Source organism: Pteropus medius, unplaced genomic scaffold (assembly GCF_902729225.1).
Source record: "Pteropus medius unplaced genomic scaffold, Ma_sr-lr_union100, whole genome shotgun sequence".
Lineage (NCBI taxonomy): Eukaryota > Metazoa > Chordata > Mammalia > Chiroptera > Pteropodidae > Pteropus > Pteropus medius.
Window position 1 is genome coordinate 3,715,812 of NW_024350397.1, and position 15,735 is coordinate 3,731,546.

General features: G+C 33.0%; 1 protein-coding gene across 1 annotated transcript in view; it reads left to right on the forward strand.

Annotated features, from left to right (window-relative positions):
* The window catches only part of CCDC7 (coiled-coil domain containing 7), a 166,766-nt gene that overhangs the window by 17,192 nt on the left and 133,839 nt on the right, over positions 1 to 15,735 (forward strand). Inside the window, exons 4-5 of the mRNA XM_039839666.1 lie at positions 11,866 to 11,886; positions 12,272 to 12,304. Coding sequence (XP_039695600.1) covers positions 11,866 to 11,886; positions 12,272 to 12,304 — 54 coding nt within the window. The remainder of the gene's footprint in view (positions 1 to 11,865; positions 11,887 to 12,271; positions 12,305 to 15,735) is intronic.

Below are 15,735 nucleotides of genomic sequence, written 5' to 3' on the forward strand. Positions count from 1 at the left end.
AGAAACAGTTTGACTTTACTTGTGTCACCCCTTCTCCAACACAGCACAGCTTAGAGCTAAGAAAGGGACTTCACAGCCTGTGATTTATACTATGAGGGACAGAAAGAGTGTGTGAGTGAGTATCCACCTTTCCCAGCTGTTTCGATACTGCCAAAGGGGCTCATTTCTCTCTTGTCCCATAAGAGTACTGAATCATGAGCTATATGACTGGGGTGCCATAATAGGCAAGAAGAGTGGCAGATAGAACTCTTGGAAGTCATTATAGGGATGTGATTCCTAATTGTATCAGATTCCATCAAGAAGCCTACGCTTGAGCTGCTGAGTCCCCACCTACAGATTCTTCAGCTGGTCCCCTGACATTCCCAGTGCTCTGTGTGTTTTACTCACAATCCCCACTCCACCCTGTGGCCAACTTCCTGTCTTTGATCCCATCAGTGGCATAAGCAAGACTGGCAGATGGTTAGTGAGCAAGCACACTAGAAAGTCAGCTGAATCAGCTGGCCAGCAAAGAAAGAACACAAACTTGAGTTTTAACACTACCTTTAGGAAAACAAGAGGGGCTGTTAGTACTTGGTTTAATGTATTGAAGACCTAGAGAAGGCATACAAACTTAACAATTTTGTCACAAGAGGGAGCAAGAAGTGTAGAGCAGATATACTCATAGAAACTCTGAGATAGCTTCAGAATCTCTAGCATGGCTCACAGAAAGCGTCTCTCTCCCAGAGGCAGTTAGTTAATAAAGACTAGAGGAGGTTACTGGTACTTCAAATGTGAAGACAGCAATATAAAACTTCAGAGAACATGAAAAATCAAGGTAACATGACACCAGGAAAGGAGCCCAATAATCTTCAGGTAATTGAATCCAAAGATGCAGGAATCTGTAATTTATCAGATAAAGAATTCAAAATAGCTGTCTTAAGGAAGCTCACTGAACTACAAGAAAACACAGAAAGATAATTAAACAGAACCAGGAAAACAATACACAGACAAAATGGGAAGTTTAACCGATAGAAATCATAAAAAAGAACAAAACAAATTCTGGAGTTGCTGAATACAATGAATAAAATAAAAAAGGCACAGAACAAAGAAAAAAGAATGAAAAAGAGTGAAGAAAGCCTGTGTGATCTTTGGGATACCATCAAAAAGACCAATTTGTGAATTATTGGAGTTCCAGTAGAAAAAGAGAAAGAAAGAAGTAGAATGTGTATTTAAAGGAATAATGACTGAGACTTCTCAAATATGGGAGCTATTTGGATATTCAAATTCATGAAGCTTTTAAGTCACCAAAGAAAATCAACTTAAAGAGATTCTCTCCAAGATACAGTGTAATCAAACTGTCAAAAATCCAAAACGAAGAGAGAATCTTAAAAGCAGCAAGAGAAAAGAAGATTATAACGTGAAAGGTAAGGCTATCAGCTGATTCTTAGCAGATTTCTCAGCAGAAACCATCCAGAGCAGGATGATATATTCAAAGCGCTGAGAGAAAATAACCTGCCAACCAAGGATATTTTACCAGGCAAAGCTGTCTTACAGGAATGAAGCAAAGTCTTTCCCAGACAAACCGTAGCCCATGGAACTTACCAGTAGACTTTCCTTACAAGAAATGCTCAAAGGTCTTCTTTAAGCTTAAATAAAAGAGTGCTAATTAGTAACATGAAAACATAATGATACACAACACACTACCAAAGGTAAGTTGATCAGAATTCTGATCAAATTCAGAATACTGTGTTATGGTGAAGTGTTAACCATTTAACTTTAGTATAAAAATTAAAGGACAAAATATTAAAAATAACTATAGCTACAATAATTTGTTAATGAATATACAATATAAAAAGATAAACTATGACATCATAAACTTAAAAGGGGGAGTAAAAGGGTAAAGTTTTGTATGTAATTGAAGATAATTTGTTTTCAGTGTAAAATAGACTGCTATGTCTCTAAGATATTTGATGTAAGCCTCATGGTAACCACAAAGTAATAACCTACTGTACAGTCACAGAAGATGAAGAGAAGGAAATTAAAGCATACCATTATGGAAAATTATCAATTTACAGAGGAACACAGCAAGAGAGGGAGAAATAAACAAGGGAACATCCAGAAAACAATAAGATGACCTTAGTAAGTTCTTAGCTATTAATAATTACAAGCATACAAACATAATAATGCTTTGCGTTATCATACTTTGCAGATACTGTATTTTTTACAAATCGAGGGTTTATGGCAACCCTGCATTTAAGCATGTCTATTGCTGCCATTTTTTCCAACAGTATTTGCTTACTTAGTGTCTCTGTGTCACATTTTGGCAATTATCACAATATTTACACTTTTCCATTATTATTAATTTTTTCATTGTGACCTATGATCAGTGATCTTTGATGTCACTGTTGTGGTTGTTTCGGGATGCCATGAAGCATGCCTATATAAGATGGTAAATTCAATTGATAAATGCGTGTGTTCTGATTGCTTCACAAACTAGCCTTTTCCTCATCACTCTTCCCTCTCCTTGGGCTTCTCTATTCCCTGAAACACAGCAATATTGAAATTAGGCCAATTATTAATCCTACAATGGTCTCTAAGTGTTCAAGTGACAGGAAGAGTTAACATGTGTCTCATTTTAAATCAGGAGCTGGAAATGATTAAGCTTAGTGAGGAAGGCATGTCAAAAGCCAGGATAGGCTGAAAGCTAGGCATCTTGCACTAAACAGCCAAGTTGTGAATGCAAAGAAAAGTTTTTGAAGATTAAAAGTGCTATTCCAATAAATACATGAATGATAAGAAAGTGAAACAGCCTTAACGCTTATGTGGAGAAAGTTATAGTAGTCTGGGTAGAAGACCAAACCAGCCACAACTTTCCTTCAAGCTAAAGCCTAATCCAGAGAAAGGCCCTATTTCTCTTAAATTGTATGAAGGTTTAAAGAGGCAAGAGAGCTGAAGAAGAAAAATTTGAATCTAGCAGAGCTTAGTTCATGAGGTTTAAGGAAAGAAGCCATAACATAAACGTGTAAGGTGAAGCAGAGATTGCTGATGTAAAAGCTACATCAGCTTATCCAGAGGATCTAAGATAATTGATGAAGATGGCTACAGTAAACAACAAATTTTCAATGTAGACTAAACAACTTTATATTGCCAGAAGATGCCACCTAGGACTTCCTTAGCTAGAGAAGAGGTGTCAATGCATGGCTTCAAAGTTTCAAAGGACAGGCTGACTCTCTTGTTAGGGGCTAATGTAGCTGGTGATTTTGTTGAAGCCAATGCTTATTTACCATTCAGAAAATCTTAGGGCCCTTAATAATTATGCCTGTGTTCTATAAATGGAACAACAAAGTCTAGATGATAGCACGTGTGTTTACAATATGGTTTACTGAATATCTCAAGCTCAATGTTGAGACTGCTCAGAAAAAAGATTCCTTTCAAAATATTACTGCTCATTGACAATGCACCTCATAACATAAGAGCTTTGATGAAGATTTATAATGAGGTTAATGTTATTTTCATACCTGCTAACACAACATCCATTCTGCAGGCCATGGATCGAAGAGTAATGTTGACTTTCAAGTGTTATTATTTATAAAATATATTTTGTAAAGCTGTAGCTGCCATACCTAGTGATTCCTCTGATGCCTATGGGCAAAGCAAGTTGAAAACATTCCGTAAAGGTGTCACCATGCTAGATGCCATTAAAAACATTCACGATTCATGAGAAGAGGTCAAAATATTAGCATTAACAAGAACTTGGAAGAAATTGATTCCAGTCTTCATGTTTGGCTTTGAGGGGTTGAAGACTTAAGTTGAGGAAGTAACTGAAGATTGGTGGAAATAACAAGAGAACAAAAATTAGAAGTGGAGCCTGATTAGGTGTGACTAAATTGCTGCAATTTTATGACAAAACTTTAACAAATGAGGATTTTTTTTTTATGGATGAGCAAAGAAAGTGGTTCCTTGAGATGGAAACTACTCCTGGAGAAGATGGTGTGAAGGTTGTTGAACAAAATATTTAGAATATTACATAAAGTTAGTTGATAAAGCAACCACAGAGTTTGATAGGATTGACTCCAATGTTGAAAGAAATTCTACTGTGGGTAAAATGCTGCCAAAAAGCATCACAGTTTCTACAGAGTAATTGTTCATTAAAGGAAGTCAATTGATGTGGCAAACTCCATTGTTGCCTCGTTTTAAAACATTACCCTAGGCACCCCAACCTTCAGCAATTACTATCCTGATCAGTCAGCAGCCAACAATATAGAAGCAAGACCTCTGCCAGCAAAAAGGCTCTTCAATATCTCAGATGATGGTCAGCATTTTTTAGGAATGAAGTATTTTTAAATTAAGCAATATACATTGTTTTTAAAGACATAATGCTATTGCATACTTAATAGACTACAGTATAGAGTCAAAAAATTTTTTATATAAACTGAGAAACCAGAAAATTTGTGTGACTCACTTTATTGAGATATTTGCTTTATTGTGGTGATCTGGAACTGAATCCTCATTATCCCAAGATATGCCTATGCTCTAAATATAAATTAATTGAATTCTTCACTCAGAATGACTGGATAGATAAAAAGATAATGCCCAACTGTATGCTGCCTATAAGAGAATCATTTAGCTTTAAAGACACCCATAGGCTTAAAGTGAAAGAATGGAAAAAGATATTCCATGAAAATAGAAACCAAAAGAGAGCAAGGGTAGCTATATTTATATAAGCCAAAATAAACTAAGCCCCTAAACAGTTATGAGACAAAGAAGGTCATTCATTATATAATGATAAAGGTCTCAGTTCATCAGGAAGATAGAACGGTGGTAAATATATATACATCCAACATCAGAGCATCTAAATATATTTAGCATTACTAACGGAGAAATAAACAGCAATACAGTAGCAATAGGGGACTTTAATACTGCACTTTCTACAGTGAATAGATTATCCAGACAGAAAATAAACAAGGATTGAAGTTGAACCAAATGTTAGAACAATAGTCTCATTGGTCATCTACAGAACATTTGTTTAACAGCAGCAAAATAAATTTTCTTCTCAAGCACACACAGATTATTTCCCAGGATATAGCATATCATAAGTCATAAAATAAATGTTATCAAATTTAGGAAGATTGAAGTCATACCAAGAACCTTTTCCAACCACAATGGTATAAAATTCATGAAATAGAAAATATATATTAAAAAAAACAATAATGAGTAAGGAAATTGAGTCAGCAATGAAAAACCACCACCACCACCCACCCCACAACAAACACACAACAGATGCTTTCATTGGTGAATTCTACCAAAGAAGAATTAGTGCCAATTCTTCTCAAACTCTTCCAAAAAACTGAAGAGAAGGAAATACTCCCAAGCTTATTTTATGAGGCCAACACTACCCTATACCGAAGGCAGATAAGAACACTAAAAGAAAAACACGATAGATTAGTGTAATTGATTAATATAGGTGCAAAAATTCTCTAGAAAATACTAGCAAACCAAATTCAACAGCACATTGAAAGGATCATATACCACAATCAAGCAGGACTTATCCTTGTATTGCAACAATGGTTTAACAGATGCAAATCAATCAACGTGGTACATTATACAAATAGAATGAAAGGTGAAAATCATATGATTACTGCAGTAGATGCAGAAAAAGCATTTGACAAAACACACCTTTTATGCTAGAAACTCTCAACAAATGGGTTTAGAGGGAACATACCTTATGACAAGCCCATAACTAACATCCCTCTCAGTGGTAAAAGATTGAATACTCTTCTTCTAAAATCAAGAACAAGACATGGATGCCCACTCCCACCACTCCTATTCAACATGATGCTGGAAGTCCTAGCCAGAGCTATCAGGCAAAAAAAATAAGAGACATCCAAATTGGAACGAGGAATTAAAAATTATCTTTGTTTGCATATTATGTAATCTTATATATAGAAAGTCCTAAAGACTCCGCCAAATAACTGTTGCTATTAATCAATGAATTTAGTAAAATTTCAGCATCCAAAATCAAAACACAAAAATCAGTTGCATTTCTATACACTAACGATGACATGTCTGAAAAAGAAAGAAAATAAACAATTACATTTGCAATAGCATCAAAAACAATAAAATACTTAGGAAGATATTTAACCAAGGAAGTGAAAATTTTGTACACTAAAACCTACAAGATCCCGACAGAAACAAATGGAAAGATATCCCATGTTTATGTATTAGAAGGACGGATATTGTTAAAATGTCCAAACTACTAAATGTCATATATAGATCCAATGCAATCTGCATCAAAATGCCAATGACATTTTTTAAAGGGATATAAAAGCTATTCTAAAATTTGTATAAAACCACAAAAGACCCTGGATAGTCAAAGCAATCCTAAGAAAGAACAAAGCCAAAGGCATTACATTTCCTGATTTCACACTATACTACAAAACTACAGTAATCAAAACAGTATGGTACTCACATAAAAATAAATACATAGATCAAGGGCACAGAAGTAAGAGCCAATAAATAAAGTTTTGCATGTATAATCAACTAATATTTGATAAGGAAGTTAAGAGTACTCAATGGGGAAAGGATTTTTTTCTTTAATAAATGGTGTTGAGAAAACTGGATAACCACATGAAATGCAATATAATTGGAACTCATGTAACATACCTTACAAAAATTAACTCAAAATTGATTAAAGACTTAAACATAAGACCTATATCCATAAAACTCCTAAATGAAAACATGGGGAAAGCTCTTTGATACTGGTCTTGGCAATGATTGTTTTGAATATGAAATCAAAAGCACAAGCAACAAAAGAAAAAGTGGGACTACAAACTTAAAAGTTTATGCAAAACAAACAATCAGCAAAATAAAAAGACAGCCTATGGAATGGGAGAAAATATTTGCAAAGCATTTTTCTGATAGGGGATTAGTAGCCCTAGGGAAAAAACAAACAATTCAATTTAAAAATGGGTAGAGGAACTAAATAGACATTTTTACACAGAAGACATACAAATGGCCAATAGGTACATGAAAAGTTGCTCAACATTACTAATCATTAGGGAAAAGCACATCAAAACTACAATGAGATATCACCTCATACCTGTTAGAATGGCTATTATAGAAAAGACAAGTAATAACGAGCGTCGTAGAGAGGATGTGAAGAAAAGGGAATCCTGGTGCACTGCTGTGGGAATGTAGTGCACCACTATGGAAAACAGTATAGAGGTTTGTCAAAAAATTAAAAATAGAATACTGTATGATCCAACAATCTTACCTCTGGAAAATGAGTAGTATCTCATTTTTAGCTGCAGGTTTTTTACTGTATATTAAAACCTGTTCCTTAACATAGCTTTTAAATCTTGTCAGTTTACATTCCATTCTGATTGCTTCCTTATCTTTCCAGTACGACTGTGTACTTTTCCTACTACTTGTAATGCCGTCTTCTAGCTCTCCTATTTCTTATTTTATCTGTTGAAATACTCTCCTTGAGCTAAAGTTGTGATTTCGTCTGCATATTCAAAGAGAAGGAATTAGCAAACATTTCTACTTTGAATTGAAATATAGATGAAAATCTCCCTACAAGGCTTAAGTCTTCTTGAATTTCCTAGCACTTGCTTTTCTGTTACCAATAGGTGCTCAGTAAATGGTTAGAATAAATGGGGAAATGGCTTTGGGGGAGGGGAAGGCAAAGGAGCCTAAAATCCTTGAGTCCCTTCCCTCCCTGATTTAGGTCCCTCTGATCTTTTAAATCATTAAATGTTTATCCTGTAGGGGAGAAAAAACCTTAGAAGGGGATGCATGCATTTATTAGACAAAAAAAAATTTTTTAGATGATACAAACAAACTTTATTTAACACTTCATGAAGTGAACAGTTTCCTTTTGGAGAAGTGCAAAATGAGGCAGAAGGCAGGAATCTTTCATAGGATAAAAGAGAACAAGGAACTGAAAAATAGAAATTGTTTGAATGGCTGGGGCCACATAGTCAACCTTGTTTGTGTTGAGAAGGCCCAGAGTTGGCATGGTGTTTAGGGACTGGCTGACTGGATATAATGCATTCCTGGTCAAGTGGAGCATTTACTAGGACACTAAAATTAAGTTTTGGGTTGCTGATGTTGCACCCAATGCATAAGTGGCTCCATCTTCGGTCTAGAAATGAAAATGATATGTACCTCTGGGTATACAGCCCAAAGAAATGAAAACGAGATCTTGAAGGAATATCTGCACTCTGGTGTTTTTTTGCAGCATTATTCACAAGAGCCAAGATATGGAAACAACTTAAGTGTCACAGAAGATGGTAAAGAAATTGTGGTACACACACACAAACACAGGGATACTATTTCAGCCATGAGTAAGAAGGAAATTTGCCATTTGTGATAAATGGATGGACATTGAGATCATTATGCTAAGTGAAATAAATAAGACAGAGAAAAATCAATAATGTATAATATCACTTATATGTGGAACCTAAAAAAAGCCAAATTCATAGAAATCCAGAGTAGAATGATTACAAAGACAGGGGTTGGGAAATGGGGAGATGTTAGTCAAAGGGTACAAACTTCCAGTTAGAAGATGAATAAGTTTTGGGGATAAAATATGCAGCATGGTGCTTATACAGTTGGCCCTCTGTTTCCATAGGTTTCACATCTGCATATTCAACAAACCGTGGATTAAAATTTATTTTTAAAAAATCCCAGAGAATTCCAAAAGGCAGAACTAGAATTTGCCATGTGCTGAGCACTGTGCTGAATCCATGTGAATGAAGTGATATGTAGGCATACCCTTATGCAGCCTATATGCAAGTACTATGCCGTTTTATATAAGGGACTTGAGCACAGATTTTGGTATCTGTGGGGGTCCTGCAACCATCCCCTGTGGATGCCAAGGGAGGAGGGATGGCTGTAGTTGATAAACTGTGTTATATATTTGAGGTTGCTAAGAGTAGATCTTAAACGTTCTCACCACAAAAAGAAATATTAATTATAGAACACGATGGAGTTGTTAGCTGATGCTATGGTGGCAACCATTTTGCAATACATAAGTATCAAATCAATACATTGTATACCTTAAATTTATGCAAAGTTGTCTGTCAATCTCCATAAAACTAGAAAAAAATAATAGTGGAAATAGTAGACAATTTTACCTTGTTTCTGACTCTTAAAAATGCCTATAGTATTTCCCCATTAAGTAAGATCTCATGAATTTTAAGATTGCTGTCTTTCTGTCTAATCTACCTACCTATCTATCATCTATCATCTATCTATCTATCATCATTCACACACAGATACATTATCATGTAAAAAAATTTACCCATTCTTATTTTCCCATGTTTTTATTAGAGTTGGTATTAAATTCTGTCAAAGACTTTTTCAACATTTATAAAGATAATCATATTGTTTTTTCTCTAGACTTAATACTATGATGAATTATACTAGTAAGTTTTCTAATATTGACTCATCCTTTTACATTTCTTGTTATCAGCTTCTCTTAGTCATTCTGTATTATTTTCACAATGTCATGTTGTAGTCAGTTCCTAATACTTCACTTATGATTTTTGTATTGATATTCATAAGTAGTGGTTTACGATTTTTGTGCTATCATCAGTATTAAGTATCAATGTTTTAAATTTTCCATGAAAGAAATTTGGAAATGTTCTCTCTATTTCTAGACTCTGAAACAATTTGTGTAGCATTTGACTGACTAGCTTCTAAAAATTTGCTAGAATTTTCTATGAAATCATTTGGATCTGGTGGTTTTTTGATGGAATAGTTTATGAATAATTTTCTCTATTTACTCTATGGAAATCGATCAGTTTAAACTTTCTCTGCTAAGGTACATTTTGGTAAATCATTTTTCTTAGAAATTATTTTATTGAGGTTTTGAAACTTATTTGCATAGTAGTATACAAAGTAGTGTCTTATTTTTAAAAAATGTCTTTCTGTCAATAGTCACATTTCCCTTTTCTATTTATTCTTTTATGTAGTTGTGCTTTTATTAATTTCTTGATTAATCAGCTGGTGAATTTTTTTGTTGTTGATTTGTTTCAAAGAACTATGATTTTGTTTTATTGATATCATTTACTTTTTTTCTTTTCCTTATTAATTTCTGCCTTTTATCTCTAGTATTTCCTTTCTTATATTATATTTTGGTGTACTTTTTTCTCTAGTGTTTTGAGTTTGAATTTATTTGTATTTGTGTTGCTATTTTTAGGGCTATGAGTTTCCCACTGATCAGTGCTATAAATGTCTCCTATACATAATGTTATACATTGTTTTCATTATCATTACTTTTCAAACATTCTGTTCTCTATTCACTCAAGAATTATTCAGTAATATCTTAATGGAAGGTCCTTTTTTAAATTTTGTTTTTACAGTCTAATTTTATTGAGTTGTGATCAGAGTATTGTTTATAATATGTCCACTTTATATAACCTACTTTTTTATGTCTTCATATATAACCAATTTTTTGTTATGTTTTTCATGTGCACTTAAAAAGAAGGCATGTTTTCTATTGTCTGAGTGTGGTCAGGGTTAGTCAGGATGTATTTCAAATATTGCCAAAGGTTCTACTTTATTAAGTTGTTTGATTTTATTAATATCATTTATTTTTGGTCCACATGATGTATTAAACTGTTTTATATAGGTGATCATTATGTTACTTGTTACATAGATATTCCTTAATGTTATATCTTCATTGTGGAATGTAAGGTTTTAGCATTATGGAGTGTCCTTCTTTGTCTAGTTTAATGCTGTTTTGGCTTAATGTTTGTTTTAGTTTTAGGGTTGCAAATTTACTTTGTTAATGTTTCTATTTTTGTGGTAAATATTTGTTCATCAGTTTATTTTTTACCTTTTTGAATCACTGAATTTACGGTGTGTCAATTATATATCGCATAATGTTCGTTGCTTTTTGAGCCAATTTGAAAATTCTCTTAATATGCAAGTTATGCCCATATTGATACGCTTGATTCTTTAACTTTAGAAGCAAAGGAATCAACTGGAGGGCTAGTTGAAACACATTGCTGACATTACTCCCAAAGTTTTTGATTTAGTAGGCTGGAGTGGGGACTGAGAATTTGCATTACTAACAAATTTGATTATTGAGGTGATAATGATGCTATTGGTTGTGGGACCATTCTTTTTGAACCACTGACCTAGAATTAGTGTTGCAGAAGAGAATGTTTAGACTAGCCTGAACTTTTTTTCCTGCCTGAATGCATGTTGTAATATTTTTCTTTAATATTGTAATTAAAAATTTTTATTCAGTTGTGATAGAGTGTTTAATTTTTTTTGTGGTAAGCGTAATCATTTTAACATTACATTTATTTTAAGTGATAAATATTGATACTTTGGACTGCGGTATTGGTTTTCTATAGTTTCTCTCACAATCATCTATTCCAGATGTTTGCATTTTCCATTAAAAAAATCAAGTAGTAATATAATAATTTATATCTTGATTTTTAGGCTCATTATCAAAGCAAAGTTACATTGAAGTGGTAATGTTTGTTAAGATAATGCTTTTCATTATCTTACTCTCTGCTATATGAAAAAAAAATACTCTTCTGAGAGGAATTTAAAATTTATCCCTGACCTATATTAAAAAAATACATGAAGTTATATATATGAATTATTTGGGGGTCTCCTAATATACATCTATAAATATGGAAAATTCTTTTTTTTCTAGAACTATGTTGTCTATGCAAAATGTACTAAAACTTGTTTGTAAATATAAAAATATTATGATTTTGGATTATAGATTTATAGTTTTATTTTAGTAATTTGTACATTTTTTGTGATTGAAAATTGCAAAAGACTTGAATTAAATATTTTATCATACATACTTTGAATAATTTTATTTTAAGATGTTTTAATTTAAACTTTATCTTCCAGATTTTGGAATCTCTTTTTAAGGTAAGTTCAATATATTGCATTTTAAGCCTACTAAAATTTAATTCAGAAATATAAGTAAAGGAGTAAGTTTCTAAGTTTTGAGAAAGTAAAATAAAGTTTCAAACCTGCTTCTATATGTATTTTAAAAATTTATGTTTCAATTGTATGTTACATTAACTCTATTCTGAACCCCAGGATAAATGATGTTTGGTTCAGTACTAATATTTGATACATGAAAAATTTCTCTCTCTCTCTGTCTCTGTCTGTCACTCTCTTTCTCTCTCTCTCTCTCTCACACACACATACACATGCATGCGTGCGTGAACCATTTTACTGCAGAAATTTAACTTGTCAATAACTATTTTTTCGTTCCTTCTCCCCCCCCCTTTTTTTTAAAAAAAAAAAGTGGTTTCAGCAACAGGTCAATCAGATGGAAGAGGTAAATATAACATTTCTTAATTAAATTATTTGCTCTCATTTGCAACCCAATTTGAAGTATAAGTTAAAATTTTTTGAATAACCATTGGTTATAATCTTGATTTAGATAGAGAAGGAATGAATGGGTAGAATAAAAGTGTCTCAGTGATTTACACACTACATTCCTGCATATATCAGGTATATTTGGAGTTTGGCAATCGAAAATTGAACACTAGAAATTTAATTATTATTCTTTCTTGAATTTACATAAAAGAACAAGTGACAAGAGAAAACTTAACTTAAAAATTCCCCTATATTTAAAAAATCATGGATAATATAATATATGCTTACTCATAAAATTATATATTGATGTTCTTTAAATTTAATGTTATTTTAATGATTTTTTAAAATACTTTTTGATTTTCAGGTGCTTTACCACCAGTTTGAGAAACTACTGGCCTCTCTCTTTAGGGTCTTTAATTCTATTTTGGAAAAGACTTTACGTATGCTGTTAGTATAGCAGAATGATTTCCAGGGTCACTTCGGTGATTAATAGAATTATTTTAGTTCTCCCTTGGCTATGCTTATGGTTTAGTCCAATTAAACACTCTCGAAGCCCAGACACTTTACATTAAATAGATTTATTTACTTGGAGTATAAATTAAAGAGTAAAGATAGAAATGCTAACTGTCTCCTAGCACCTCTGGCCCCAGAGTATACTTTCATGGTCTTACACTCTTTGTTTTATGATAGATATGGATGATATTGGAAGAGTGCTGGTAGTTCTTTGATTATGGTAGATTGGTCATTATCTTTCTGAAGAACTAGGATTGAGGTGAAGTCTATTCTTCCCCCTTCCTCTTGTAAAATAAGTACTTTGCAACTTGGGAAGTCTAGCTTATCTTCTACCTTCTTATTTTTATGTACAACCTCTTTTTATTCTATTTTATTAATGGATTTGCCCACTGTCTTCTTTGTACACTGAGTTGTGTCAGTGTGCAAGACTCATCCAAAACCTTGACCTTTCGGTTCCTTGACCTTCTCATCTCTGAAGATCTAGTGTCCTTCTTTATCTCTGGCCCCACTTCCAGTCATACTCTGGATCTTATCATTAACCAAATTGCTTTATTTTAAAAATTACTAATTCAGGCAACTCATTCTTAAACTAGAAATTTCTATCTTTTTCATTATTACTTTAAATACTGTGCTGGTCACTCTCTGATTTCATCAGGGCCACCAATTCATTTATTCCTTCATCTTCTTTTAGTCTTTTTACTCTTCTTTCATTTTAGCTTGGAGACTATCTAATTCATCACAGTAAATTTCTAAACTTTCTAATCTCCTTTATCTCTTTCTTTTTTCATTCCCCTACCTAACAAAATTTAACCCTGAATAAATGCAATTATTTACTCTTTAGGCCTATAGCTTAGATGTGAAACATTGCTGAAGAAAGTGACACAATAGGTCAGATACAATTACTCCAAATACTGCCTGGCAGTTCTATTGCATCTGAAATTAATTTCAACTCTTTTCAGCTATCACCTCAAACTTACCCACTCAGTCCTATTTTCACCTTCACTATCAGTCAGTCACTTGAAATGCTTGAAATACAAGCTACTGATTAAAACTCCTTCAGTTCCTGCTACCAAATAAAACTTATTTACATCCATACTCATTCTATTTTCCTTTCCTCCTGTTAATCAGAGTATATTGTTCCTTCTATGTAAAACTCATTCTTTTGCCTCTGTTTCTGATCTCATCTCAACTTTTCAAGAAATTTGATTAATCATTCTCTCTAGTATATTAAACTTTTGCCATTTGACTGTGTCTTTCCTTTCAGTTTTTAAATGTGCTCGTGTCTCTAATTTAATGCCACATTTCCCTTCTGTTATAGGCCTATGTCTCTTTTGTCTTTCATAACCAATTTTTAAAAACTTGTGTATGCAAATTTACTCATGCAAGAGAAATATTTATTAGGTTATTATTGGGAAATAATGGTAACAACCAAAATTTATAAAAGGGAGGAGAGAAAACCCTACAAGTAGTTTAGAAATGATGAAACTGCTTGAGTTTTTCTTGAGAAGTGTTAATCAACTGGTAAACTGGCACTTAGTGAAAAGGTTAAATTGAGCATTCTCTCTTTGAAAGAGCCTACTAGGATATTGAATAATATTGGAGTTGTTTATGGGTTATCTATAAAACCTTAACAGTTTAGTTGAGGACCATATTTTCCAGGTCAGAGCTAAATTTTTCTGGTGTAGATTTACCATATACTCTGTTCTTACTGGCAAAACATTTCTCAGCTTACCCAGATAGGATTCTGTCCCCACAACAAAGAAAACATTCTGTATGGTTCTCTGCAATTTGTATGTTGTTAAATTCAATAAGCAATTTTCTTTACCTTAGCCATAGTTAACATTATTCATCACTTCCTTTTTTTTGGTGTGGAGGGAAGCTTACTTTATTTTTTATTTTTTAACTACAGTTGGCATACAACATTATATTAGTTTCAGGTATACAACACAGTGATTAGACACATATAATTTATAAATGAGCATCCTGATAAATCTAGTACCCTTCTGATACCATACATAGTTATTATAATATTATTGACTATTTTTTTATGCTATACTTTACATCCCATGACTATTTTGCAACTATCAATTTGTACTTCTTAATCCCATTCCCTTTTTCACCCTCCAATCTCTCCCATCTGGCAACCATCAAAATGTTCTCTGTATCTATGAGTTTGTTTCAGTATTGTTGTTTATTTTGTTCTTTAGATTTCACATGTAAGTGAATTCATATGGCATTTGGCTTTCCCTGTCTTACTTACTCCATACAGCATAGTACCTTCTAGGTCCATCCATGTCGTTGCAGATAGCAAAATTTCATTTTCTTTTTTTTATGGCTGAGTAATATTGTGTTGTACCACCTCTTTTTTATCCATTCATCCAATGCTGGACACCCAGGAAGCCTCTGTATCTAGGCCATTGTAAATAATGTGGCAATGAACATGTGAATGTACATGTGCCTTTGAAGTAGTGTTTTGAATTTCTTCGGATAAATACCCAGAAATGGGATTACTGGGTCCTTCTTTGTCCCTTGTTATAGCCTTTGTTTTAAAGTCTATCTGGTGTGGTATAAGTATTGCGACTCCAGCTTTTGTTTTATTTTGTTTTCACTTTCATGAAATATATTTTTCATTTCCTTTACTTTCAGACTGCGTCTTTTGATCTGAAGTGAGTCTCTTGTATGCAGCATATTTAAGAGTTTTGTTTTCTTATCCATTCAGCCACCTTTCTTTTGATTGGAGCATTTAATCCATTCGCATTTAAAATAATTATTGATAGATATATACTTATTGCCATTTTATTATTAATATATTTGATCTTTTTTCTTCTTTTTCTTAAATAAGTCCCTCTAACATTTCGTGTAGTACTAGCTTGGAAG